This window comes from Eublepharis macularius, chromosome 1, assembly GCF_028583425.1.
Source record: "Eublepharis macularius isolate TG4126 chromosome 1, MPM_Emac_v1.0, whole genome shotgun sequence".
Classification (NCBI taxonomy): Eukaryota; Metazoa; Chordata; class Lepidosauria; order Squamata; family Eublepharidae; genus Eublepharis; species Eublepharis macularius.
The window spans coordinates 146,044,847-146,058,010 of NC_072790.1; the positions used below are offsets into that span (position 1 = coordinate 146,044,847).

Here is a 13,164-nt window from a genome sequence, read left to right on the forward strand (position 1 = left end):
AGAAACCCAAATTGCACACCCCTATGGCATACTACTACATAAAAAAATTGCCAAGGATCTCTGAGTTCGCTTTGTGAAACTCTACTCCCACTTCCTCCTACCCTGTTTATTTATTTCATTTATACCCTGCCTTTCTGCCTAGTGGGGACACAAACTGGCTTACACAATTCTCCTCTCCTCTATTTTATGCTCACAACAACCCAGTGAGGCAGGTTAGGCTGAGAGAGTATGACTGGCCCAAGGTCAACCAGCAAGCTTTAATGGGTAGAGCAAGGATTTGGGGCCGGGTCTCCCAGATCCTAGCGCAACACTCTAATTGCTATACCACATGGACTAATTGCTATACCACTCTTTCCAGGTTTGTGGCAAACTACAGATTATCATTATATCAGAACCAGAAAAACCATCCTCCATTGTTTTGTTGATCTTTTATACAGACTTTTAAAATTCAGGTATTCTCTATACCCTCCTCCAAAATAATACTCTGATGCAGTTCTGTTGTGGCTGAATAGTCACCTGTAATCCGTTTAAAGTATTAATTGTCATTTTAATCTTTTCTAGACAGAAATCTGAATGCCATGAACTAATGAAAATCAGGACAAAGTACCACTTTGGTTTTCTTCAAAATGTTTCTATAAGGAGAGATACATACCTAGATTTTCTCCACCCCATACATCCATCATCATATCATACTTTCCTAGCTCTTCAAAATAAAGTTTGTCCATCACAAAGAGTCCACCAGCTATCATTGGTGTTCTAAAGAGACAGAAGTAAAAGAATAAAGAATTAATGTGTTATATGGGATAATCATATTAAAACCCTCCAGGTGAGCACTTTCTATTCATAGCTAAGAGGAAAAATTCATTCATTTCTAGTTACCTGCAAATACTAATGTATTGTAAGTTGCTGAGTCATATCTAATGTTGTCGAGATTGATTCCTGGTTAACTACTTTTCAAGTTCCTTAAAAATACAAATGTTATTTTACTGATTACTTCTAGGATTAGTTAGCAGCTAAATTTAATTAAGTTTTACTTTCTGAAGTTTTAGAAATACCTTACAAATGAATATAGAACTCTATTCCCTCTTCTTGTTCTTAATCAGGAATCAGGATCATATGTATAAATTACACCTGACATAAATTAGATACATTTCCATATGTCTGATTATGTTGCTTCTGTTCATTAGCCACTGGCAAGGCATGTGTCAGGTACACAAGTCCCACATAGCTCCCTTCTCTGCTCTGGAGATTTCACTAAGTATTGCTCTTATACGTTTAAACTTAGCTTTTTATGGGCCAGGCATTTGCTTTCAATTTTAGACAAAAGCAGCCATTCCCAGGAAGTAGAGTTCTGTGCAAAAGATTGAATCTGCCATTTATGGAATGCACAACTCCTTTGATGATGCCAGAGAAAAGAAAGCCCAGCCTACACAGTAATTCAGATAATTTAAATAAGTTGACAACAATAATGTATGTGCCCATTATATATGCTGAAAGTGAGAAGCCCACTGTTATTTCAAGTATTTGAGCAATCCAGCAAGTTGCACTGAATTAAGAGAAGTTCTCTATGCACTTTAGTAAGCACTAATTAGAAACACGTTCAAAGTTCTGGTGTCATCTACTTCCCTGACAAGCTGTACGTAACAGGAACGCAGCTCAATCACTGCATGCAAGTAGGATTCAATCCCTCACTTATAAGTTGTTCACAAACTATTTTTTCCCTTTTGTTACATAATGCAATCTTAACATGCATGCAGCATTCACTTGTAATGTTTTGCAATGGTCCATTTTATATGGAAAAATCCTGCCCATTGGCAATAAAGTTACCCCAGCAAATCTGTACATTCTATTATACACACATGTAAAATAGCTTTTCTCCATTTATCAGTCTGTAATAGAGATGGGCACAAAACAAACCATGGAACAAAATTCCATATGGAATGGCTGGTTCGTTTGCACTGAAACACGCGTTCCTTACGGAACGATTTTTTTCCAGCCGTTCCGTGGCTGGGTTTGGAGTTTCACAGACCCTGCGCCAATTTCAGCCCATCGACTGAACCGTTTGTGAAACGGACAGCCCCGGCAGTAGGAGAAAGCTGTCATTTCACAGACCCCGCGCTGGAACTGGTGCAGGGGCTGTGAAATGACAGCCTCTTTCTTCTGCTGCCAGAGCAGCGGGAGAAAGAAGCTCTCATTTCACAGCCTCCGCGCCGGTTCCAGCACGGGGTCTGTGAAACTGACAGCCCATTTCTCCTGCAGCCTGGGCTGTCTGTTTTACAGATCCACAGCGCGGGGTCTGTGAAACGGACAGCCCGGGCAGCAGGAGAAACGGGCTGTCATTTCAGAGACCCCGCGCGGGAACCGGCATGGGGGCTGTGAAATGACAGCCTCTTTCTTCTGCTGCCAGAGCAGCGGGAGGAAGAAGCTGTCATTTCATGGGCCCCCGTGCTGGTTCCAGTGCAGGGTCTGTGAAATGACAGCCCATTTCGCCTGCTGCCCGGGCTGTCCGTTTCACAGACAAACGGGGTCTGTTAAATGACATCTTATTTCTTCTGCTGCCAGGCAGCTTATTTCTTCTGCTGCCAAGCAGCAGAAGAAAGGGGCTGTTTGTTTCAAATGCCCCGCACCGGCTCCAGCAGCTGGTGCAGGGCGATTGAAATGCCATGGAACAACGAACCACAAACTGGGAAAAGGTCGGAAGTTTGTGGTTCGATGTTCCGTGGAATGCTACAAACCACGAATCACATGGTTGGGGTTTTTTTTCGTTCCGTGCCCATCTCTAGTCTGTAATATTCTGAACCCCATTTGGCCACAAAAATTTCTTCTTGTATACATTTATTTACTTAAACTGTTTCTATCTTCTAAGGTCTCTGCAAGAGGCTCTCAAGGAGTTTCATGATGAACAAGATAATTCAAGGGCATCCTGATATACATAATGGGGGAGATGGCAACTCAGAAAGTTGCACTACTAAGGACAACAATATTGTTTTGTGAGGGGTAAGTTGATGGCAGGAACATACTTTATGGGAGCAACTGGGTTTCCTTGTCGCGCTCTTCTTTGTTCTGGTGTCATGTAATCCCATTTGAATACCAAATTCCAATCAAAGCCTAAAAAAGGGAAGGGAAAAAAGTCAGATATTATGTTAGTTTGCTTCCTTTCCTATTTAAATATATTGTTCTAGAACGAAAGTACAAAATAAACTGTTGAAGAAGCAGCAATCTTCAATAACTGCATGAATGTTGAACCTCATTCACAAATTTAGTCTCTCTGGAATTCTTTTGCTATTGGATTTGGTTTAATTGCAGTTAAACCAACTGCAATTAAACATCTGACATACTACAAGCCTCTGACATTCTGCAAGCAACAAGATATAGGACATTCACATTTATTCAGGCTGTTATCAATGCTAATGTGATTCTTCTTTAATGCTGCCAAATAGAGATGGCCATGAAACGAACCACGGAACAAAATTCCATATGGAACGGCTGGTTCATTTGCAGAGAAACACGCGTTCCGTGGGACCATGTTTTTACAGAATAAATGCATTTTTCCAGCCGTTCCGTGGCCAGTTCAGAGTTTCACAGACCCCACACCGGTTTCAGCTCATCAGCTGAACCCGGCACCCGGTTCTCCTGCTGCCAGGGCTGTCAGTTTTACAGACCCCACACCGGTTCCAGCACAGGGTCTGTGAAACTGACAGCCCGGGCAGCAGGAAAAGAGGCTGTCAGTTTTACAGACCCCAAGCTGGTTCCAGCACGGGGTCTGTGAAACTGACAGCCCTGTTCTCCTGCTGCCAGTTTCACAGATCCTGTGCTGGAACCGGGAAAAGCTGACATCCCCTTTCTCCTGCTGCCCCGGCAGCAGTGCGGGGTCTGTGAAACTGATAGCCCCATGCTCCTGCTGCCCAGGCAGTAGAAGAAAGGAGATGTCTGTTTCAAATGCCCCACACCAGCTTCAGCAGCCAGTGTGGAGTGGTTGAAATGCCATGAACCACAAACCAATTCCTGAACTGGAATGCTACAAACCACGAGGTTCTTTTTTTTTTTGGTTCGTGTCCATGTCTACTTCCAAATTATGTTACCTCATTTCCACCCACTCCCACCTATCATTGTTCATGGTCAGGGTGGGTTGTAGTACAACAAACACCCAAATCCTATATTTTTATGTTCTTGGTACAGATTATATGCAGTACAAATCATATGACGCCATATGCCATTTCCATGTTTGATTTTGAAAGGTTTAAATTTTTCACAACATTGGCATTGTTTTAGCTTGGGTACATTTATTTATTAATATATTTATATCCCATCACCCTGTCTACAAGCAGAGTCCTTGGAAAACAAATAGCTGAAGGGACATGCTGAATGATCTTGCCTCCCCTGTCCAGTACCCATGCAACTGTATTGGAAACGGAAATCTAGAAAACATCCTGCTTATGCACCAAACCTTCCCTTTCACCCCAACCACGCTTAGAAAACTCCCATCTCCCTGTGACTATTGCCAGGAACTCCTACAAGTTCTTTATATTAGCATTCAATTCTTTTAAGAGGTAGGAGCAGACTACTCAATTATATCTTTAGCATTTACATGCATGTCAGGTACCAAAGAAATGCAGACCCCTCTTGACAGGTGCTTGATAGAGGAGTGTCCACGTCTGGTAGAAATATGTCCAAATGAAATCTGAGTAATTTCGAAGAATCCAGAAGCAAATTTATGTATGTGGGGAGTCAATGCAAAATAGTTATGTCAATCTACACTCATTCAAACTCAAGCTCTGGTTACGTAGACCTCCACAGTCTCTGTGGTATGATATGTCATGCACATACCACACTATCTACGGTACACAGATTTTTGTAGTGGGTCTTTTAGGATTGATTTATACAGCAAGCTGCTTGGGTGCTGCCACACCACTCAGATCAGTCAAAGCAACTTGACAGCTTGCCTCAGAGTGTAGCTATGTGATTGTGATTGTGTATATAGAATGGTACACATCTTTTTTTTAAATTATTTTTTATTTTTAATTACTAACATCAAAAACTACAAAAGGGAAAAAGGGAACAGGGGGAAGGGGAAAAAACAACATATAAAAAACACACACTACATCTACAAGTATTGCATTCCCTTCATAATACAATTATTTAAAGTTAAACTTTCTAATATGCTATTGGATTGGTAGATCTTATAAAATATGAACTACAGTCAGGATCAGGTCTTCTTCCCCCCCTGCGTCTCGGTCGCAGCTCTCTCTGAACAGCTACAGTGGCTGTGCTCACTCCCTCCTCCCCATTCCCCCCTTCAAATTCTAAATCCTCTCCTTGCTGAAACTCTTGATGATTAAACACAAAGTCCCTCAGCTGTACTTCCGATGTTATCTTGTAGGCTTGGTCTTTATAACTGAACCAGATACCTTCCGGAAATAACCATTTGTATTTTATTTCACGCTTCCTCAGAAGAGCTGCAAACCTTTTATATTTGAATCTTCTTTTCCGGGCTAAAAATGGAACGTCCTTCAATATCTTAACCTTGTTACCCAGAAAGTCCAAGTCCACATTGTACGAATTATATAAGATGGTGTCCCGAGTCTTCTTAGATGAAAAATTGATAATAATCTCGCGAGGCAGCTGACGCTTCGTTGCATATTTTGAAGATGTCTGGTGGACTTCCAGAATATCGCTTTTTAACTCTTCTTTAGTTGCCTTTGCGAATGACGCCAAAAGTTCCGACACCAAATCCTTTAAATTTTCACTTTCCTCCTCCTTCACATTCTGAAGACGCAATACCGTCTGAGCACGATCCACTTGTAACCCTATCAATTGATTCTCCAAAAGCTTTACTTCTTTGTTTGTTGCTTTCATGAGTACTGCGTTTTCCCGAGCAGACTGCTCTGCCCCAGACGCTACGTCTTTGATGGTTTTCACTTCGTTCTCAACTGAGCCAACCCTTTGACCGATTTCATTTAGCTTATCAACAAAAGGCTTCATAGCTTCAGCGACCGACCGTTTAACCACCTCTTCAAGAGACTCTCCTTTCCCCTGCAAAGCAGCCGAAACAGATTTGTCCACAGCAGGGCTCTGCTTTTTCGTCACCATCTTGGGGGGGGGGGGGGAGTCCGCCAACTAAGTTCCAAAACTCAATGAAGGGGAAGTTATCCGAACATTCTTAGCTTCAACTCCCACCAATCCTTCGCATACGCTTGGAATGACAGAAGGGATTCGCTACTTACAGGTTTTCACCTTAAATCTGCTTGTTGCCGTTCTCCATGGCCCAGCAGCACGCGATGTGCTGTGCAAGTCTGCCGGCCTCCGTAGGAGCAAACGGGCAATTTACCCCCTGCATCGACTTCAGGGGGCTCTTCCCGCAGCGCTCCGGACCCTGACCCCCTCACTGGGAGTCCTGGGGGTTAACCCTCGCAGGTCAACCACCCAGTCAGGCTGCTCGGGCGCTTCCTTCCGGACCTGTGGAGAGGAGCGTCCGACATGGCCGGGAAAACGAAACCGAATCAAAATGGTACACATCTTAAGCACCTCATTAAAATATCCATTCTAAGAGTTTGCAGATTTTCATAGCACTTCAAGCTTTAACCTGGGAATGCTGACAGTAGCCTCCAGATATGCTTTAGGCTGATCCTGCACTGGGCAGGGGGTTGGACTAGATGGTCTGTATGGCCCCTTCCAACTCTATGATTCTATGATATATGATCACCACTAGTGCTACTAGACACTTACTGGAAAAAATGCTTATTGTTTCATACTCACATAGGCTAAAATCAGAGTTCTTAAAAAGATTTAACAGTAGCTTCAAAAGATCACAAAAGTCATGAGAAAGGTGGACTATAAATAGTGTAAATAAGCAAAAGGATCTTCACATGTGTGTTTATGTAACCAATCAGAGAATAAAAATTCCTTTAAATGTGAGACAGAGTACATCAGAAGCTGCTTTTAGACCTGGCAGTACTTTCCCCTAATCTGGAAAATGCATTCTGAGTTTCAATTAGTGTGGCCTTAAATAGCTTCCAAGCATCCTCAACGGATTTGACTCCCTTTCAGCTTCCTTCTAACTAGTCCCCCCATTTTTGTAAAATTCCGTTTGTTGAAACCAAATGTTACTGTTTTGGACTTCAGAGGTAACTTTCCACTGACAAACATACTGAGCTTAACAGCACTGTGGCCACTGTCCCCAACTGATGGAACAGCATCTACATCTCGCACCAATAAGGGATGACCCAAAACAAAAAGTTGAAAAAGCCTACTATTCTGCATATGCTACCATGGCATACAGTCTAATCACTCTATAATCACAGTAACAAACTTTTGACCCCAATAAAATTAGTTAATGAGAGGCTTCTAAAGTTTACTTCAAATAAAATAAGGTTTTATTCTTTCCAAAAGACGATGTCTGGCAACAAAACATACAGTTCATGTCAAAAAAAAGCTTTTAATCCAAACAGAAGCAATTACTTCAATGTATTGATGAGCCTGAAGTGGCATACACTAGAGTGAACATTAGAGGGCTCTTCTGGAATAGAAACGAAAGAATAACATATCCTGAAATGCTAAACAGGATTAAAGGAAAAATAATCTCATATAGATGCCTCAGTCCAATTTGATCAGACAAATTTGCTTATTGTGAAATTAATAGCAAACAGTGCACTAGGATTATCTGTGCGTAATTTGTTATTAACATTAAAAGGAAAAGCAAATACAGCAAAGATGTTTCATTCTTTTGAAAGAAACTCAATAACATATGCTTGTACAGGGGTCATTTCGTAGAAAAAGAGCTGGAGGAACTCATTAGCACAACTCATTAGCATATGCCACACCCCTTGACAGCACCAGAAGTGTGTCATTGGCATAACTGATTTGCATATGCCACACCCCTTGACATCACCTATCCTGGCTGTTTGGGACCTAATCCTGGCCATTCAGGGCCAAAATTGGGCCCAAAATGGCAAAAAGGGGCTGAAAATGGCTGAAAAGTGGCCCAAAATGATCAGGATTGGGCCACTGCTGAGCGGGAGAGTGATCCACCACCCGTCAGAGGCCCGATCCAGGCCGTTTTGGCCCCAATCCAGGCCGAAACGGGCCCAAAATGGCTGAGATTCAGGTGGGTGGGGCCACCTGTCATGTGACCTCTTTGGGGAACTGCCGGAACTGCGTTGCTGTGCGTTCCCCCTCAAAATGAGCCCTGTGCTTGTAATGATTATCCATAACTTGGAAGACAAACGGATACTGCATTTTCTCTTCTAAGGACCAACTTCATGTTTACTAAAATATTTACATACCAGTTTTCTTCACAAAAGTGTACCCAAGGCAGTTCATAAAATATAGTGAAAAACTGACACAAGTGCCAGTACACAGCCAAGCAACCCAAAGAAGAACAGAGCCATAGTTCAATACACAGCCTAAGATCCCCTGCCAAAGTCTGTTGGAAACTGCACCATTTGACATGCTCTAACAGACCTTACTTACCTCCACTGGTAGCTTATTTCAGAGTGCAGAAGCAACAGCTGAAAATGCCCTACAACAGGATTCCAAGGAACAGGCCTCCTTATTAGAAGGCACGAGCCAGAAGAATGTGTTTGTGTACAGGCTCATACAAGGAGAAGCAGTCCTTTAGTCATGTGGATTCCAGGCTATAATATTTACTTCTATAAGTGCATTTGTTTGGCCTTATTTCTCCACACCATTATTGCCAAACGTAATCCCACATGCATTTATTTGGAGAAGACAACGGGCAGTAGACTGACTAGCCAAATATAATTAATTGACTAACAGATTAACAGCCTATTAATCCAGCCATAGAGTCTAAATATATATATTATATGTAAAGCAAGGGTCAGAGCAAGGGCTAATTGGTCCTTCATTCTATAGCGATTAGAACTAGCAGCATAACAACGTTTCTCCTATTGGCCACAAGCCATAACGTCAGGCACTATACAGCATACATCTTTTTGGTGTGGTGGTGAGTGCCTTCACGATCACTCTTAATTTGCTGTGTTTTAGTTTCATTTAAAAAAACTGAAAATGTAAGCTGGCATGGCATTCCAGGATAAAAGTCAAAAAAGAAGAACCATATTTACAGAAACCATATTCAGCTCTGTAAAATGTTAAAATAATGCATTCCAACTTTTAAAAGTTAATATTGTTTTTTACACAGTTAGACTTATTAGAAAAATTAATTCGGTAAGTATTAAATTTGATGATTAAAGCATCTTTATTAAAGTTCACAAAAAAGTTAATGCTTTAAAATACTGGGCCATTATTTGAAAATAAAGGACCTCAATCCATTTTGACAATTCAATTTAGCTGTATTTTATTTCTAAAGCTATGTTTTCAACATACGTTGATTAACTTGCAAAGGAAGAAAACCCATTCAACTGCCTAATCGTAGCACTGGCCATGATACCCTTATCTTTCTGGATTGCCTACCTGAATTGGGCAGAAGCTCAGTACATAATTCTTGCATCCCATGGGAGCTATCATGACCTCCACACCGAAAATGTCACACTTGTGCTTGAAGAGCTTCACTGGCTTTCAGTTGATTCCAGGGCACAATTCAAACTGCTGCTGTTGACCTTTAAAGCCCTAAGCAGACCTGGAATAGGATACCTGAAGGACTGCCTGCTTTCATATAAGCCTACCCATACTGAGACCATCAGAGTCCTTGTTCCAGGTGTTCGTATCTTCAGAGAGGATTGGTGACAGCAAAAACGCTTTTTATTTGAAAAGTGTTAAAATTTTATTTTAAAAAATTCTGTAGGAGTGCCTAGTCTCTGAAATATCTTCGCAGGGAAGGATGCCTGTCCACACTTGATCTTTTCTTAGACAGCAAACTAAACCAATTTTGTTTAAGTATGCCTTTGAAGCAGGACAATGGCAGCAGCTGAATACCATTTTGGAAGGCATTCTGAGCTGCACTGAGAGTGAGCAGGTAAGGAAGTTGCAATCACTGGCCAGAAATCCAGCCTCCCACAGAAGCACTTTATTGGTTCACGAATCTTAGCATTTTGGAACAGTGAACACTACAGCAAAGGTACATTTCAATGTTCTGACATATTTACATTACGGGATACTGAAAGGTAACTTTATAATTCAGTTCAGGTACCTACCGCCTTTTAAATCAGCTGATGCCCCCACATACTGGAAGTTGTCCATATTAATCACGTCAATTATAGGAGACACAACTCTGGTCTTGTCCTAAAACAGACATTGAAATAATAATCTGTGTAAAACAGAGACTTTATAATAGGGTAACATGAACATGTCCTACCTCTTTCCAAAGCACATAACAAAATCAATAGAAAGACATTTTATCTATATCATCCTTCTTTAAAGAATATTTGCATGGATCTATTTCTCCATAATGAAGTTTACCTTAAGCCTTCAACCACCATTTGATCATTCCAGACCTCACTGATACAGTTTTATACCTTCTTATTATGTAAACAGAGAACTTTATCTTAAAGGTGCAACTCATAAAGATAACAGGGAGCAGTATCTTCCACTGTCTTAGGCCTAGAAAATGCTGAACTCCACAACAGGTGCTATTTAAATTCATCAACTTGCTACATTCAGAGAATTACTGTGCTATTATTAGAACTGTAAAAAGTATTAGACCACTATGCTGTAAAAATCAGTTAATTTTATCTACTCTGAACAGAATAGATAACTATAAGGAGTTATTAGCTGATAATGTACCCATGCCCTGACCTGGATGGCCCAGACTAGCCTGATCTCATCAGATCTCAGAAGCTAAGCAGGGTTGGCTCCGGTTAGTACATGGATGGGAAACCAGCAAGGAAGTCCAGGATCATTGTGCAGAGACAGGCAATGGCAAACCACCTCTATCTCTTGCCTTGAAAACCCTATGGGCTGCAAACTGATAGCACTTTACACACACACACACACACACACACAGTACTCACAAATGAGGAATTAATTGTAAGAAAGTAAGGAACCTGACTTACAGCTTATCAATATTTTATTAACCAAAAGAAGAAAAAAAAATAATTTGTCAAATACTTTAATCTATTTTCTATCTAGAGAAAAAGACCAATTATAAAAAATTATACCAATTACTGTTAAAGACAGTTAAAGCCATATATTTTAAAAGTGAGGGAGAAGAGTACATATTATTCTTCCACAGCTGATGATGGGGAAACTTTTATTTTAAGGCTTTAAGTACGCTAAATGCCCAAAAGAAAATTGTTGCTAGTAAGAAATACAATAGCATACATTATAGAACCTATTCTAAGTACTTGTTTTATGGAAATACTTAAGGTGATCTCATACATGCGTGGTAGTATTTCACAAAGGTCAAAGAATTTTTGGTAAGTAGCAGGTGATGCTAATGGTAATTGCCAATAAAAGTCATAGCAGAAATCACAAGCATTCCCCCCAAAAAAGTAGCTTATAAAGTTGTAGGGCATAATTCAGAGGGTAAAACAAGTAACAAAATTATGTTGGGCAAACCTAACTCCACAAACTGAACTGTCACCCACAAACCTAACTAGAGTGGGTAGAGGCAAAACAAGCACATGAATGCACAGATGTACAAAGCATGCAAAGGGGGAGAGGCTATCATGGAATTTATAATTCCTACTGCCTCTTGCCTCCTATCTGTCCCAATTCCCCCACCCTAGCCCTGTTCAACCCTCCCCCAACATCCCACTTCTAGTTATTCCATACAATGCAAGAATAAAACAGCAAGTCTCAGTAGAGATGCCCAGGAAACATAATTGCTTACTTCTCTCCAGGGGACCACCCCATCACCCCCTGCTTATCAACACATCAGTAGCAATTCCCTTGGTCTTGAGGGATGGAAGAATCTCAGGTATATGGGATTTGGCACAGGGGTCCACTGTCAGAAGGGTGAGAGAGAAATCGGCAAAATCTCTCACATGTCTTCCCTGAATCATGGAAATGCTTGTGCAAGAAGCAAGGGGAAAGGAAATTCCTCAGGCTCTTCCAGCCCTCAGGAGTGACTTTCCAGAATGTACACAGGAATTCAGCAGGAAGGAGAACATTGCAAAAATTTCCTCTACAAATTTGCTTAGTTGTGGTTCAACAGGATCTAACTCCCCATTTTGATTATTTTAGCAGTATGCCTTTCAGTTTCTATTTTCTCCACTTTGAGTCCACATGGAGTGGAGAAAAGCAGGACAAAAGTACCTAAATAAATAAACCCTCTAATTTTGAGAACATTTTCTCTGATGAAATCGTTTGTGGCAGTGCTGAACTTTCTGGGCAACTTTCCTTGTGTACTTATGTCAAATTGTATGGCACTGTAGTCATTGTCTCCAACACTTAAGTTTTGCAACAGACTTTGGCTACCATTCAGGATTAAGCCCTGGACCATCAAACTTTTACCTAACTCAGTGTTCTGGTCTGGTTAGAGCAGAAATGTCTGCTTGGCACCCCAAATGTTCATGCAAAAGGATTTTAAGAATAAGCACCTGAGCTAGGAAAAAAGGCAACGTATCTTCAGATACTAAATAAATAGACCAAAATTAAACAGACGACATTCAACTTTCTAGAGGCACGACAGTTCCTAGTGCCAGAGATGCAAACTGTTTTCAAACAAACAAAGTGTTTCAGCACTAGAAACTGCTGTGGCAACCGTACAACGTTCAGCTTCACCATCAGTTCCTTCCTATGTGCATATATGACCTTTTGGACCCCAGCCATTCTCTAAAAATAAAATGCACAGAAATCTATAAAACCAAGGCACAGTATGATTAGGACTAGATGCTTAAGTTTTTGGAGTGCATTCCTAAAATAGATGGTGTTTCAGTAATGACATAAAATGTCATTTTACAGTTCTTTGTCTCAAGTCTGTTACTTCCCGGTAGTTAGGGTAGCTGCTAGTTTTAAGGAAAACTTAAACACACTACTTCATATTAAGTTGGTACTTCACTGGGGAAAAAAGTGTTCTACCACCACTAACTTCCAAATTGTACTAGATGTAACGCAACATAAATATAACATCAGCATTAGGGGTCTGCAATCCGGGTCTGGTATAATGACAACAACATTCAATTTATATACCGCCCTTCAGGAAAACTTAATGACCAATCAGAGCAGTTTACAAAGAGTGTTATTATTATCCTCAAGACAATCACTCTATGAGGTGGGTGGGGCTGAGAGAGCTCCTAGAAGCTGTAA

General features: G+C 40.9%; 1 protein-coding gene across 1 annotated transcript in view; it reads right to left on the bottom strand.

Annotated features, from left to right (window-relative positions):
- GALNT2 (polypeptide N-acetylgalactosaminyltransferase 2) overlaps positions 1-13,164 on the bottom strand; it is a 123,302-nt gene that overhangs the window by 22,836 nt on the left and 87,302 nt on the right. The window contains exons 8-10 of the mRNA XM_054974836.1: positions 10,110-10,197; positions 3,021-3,108; positions 653-756 (exon numbers count right to left, since the gene is read on the bottom strand). Coding sequence (XP_054830811.1) covers positions 653-756; positions 3,021-3,108; positions 10,110-10,197 — 280 coding nt within the window. The remainder of the gene's footprint in view (positions 1-652; positions 757-3,020; positions 3,109-10,109; positions 10,198-13,164) is intronic.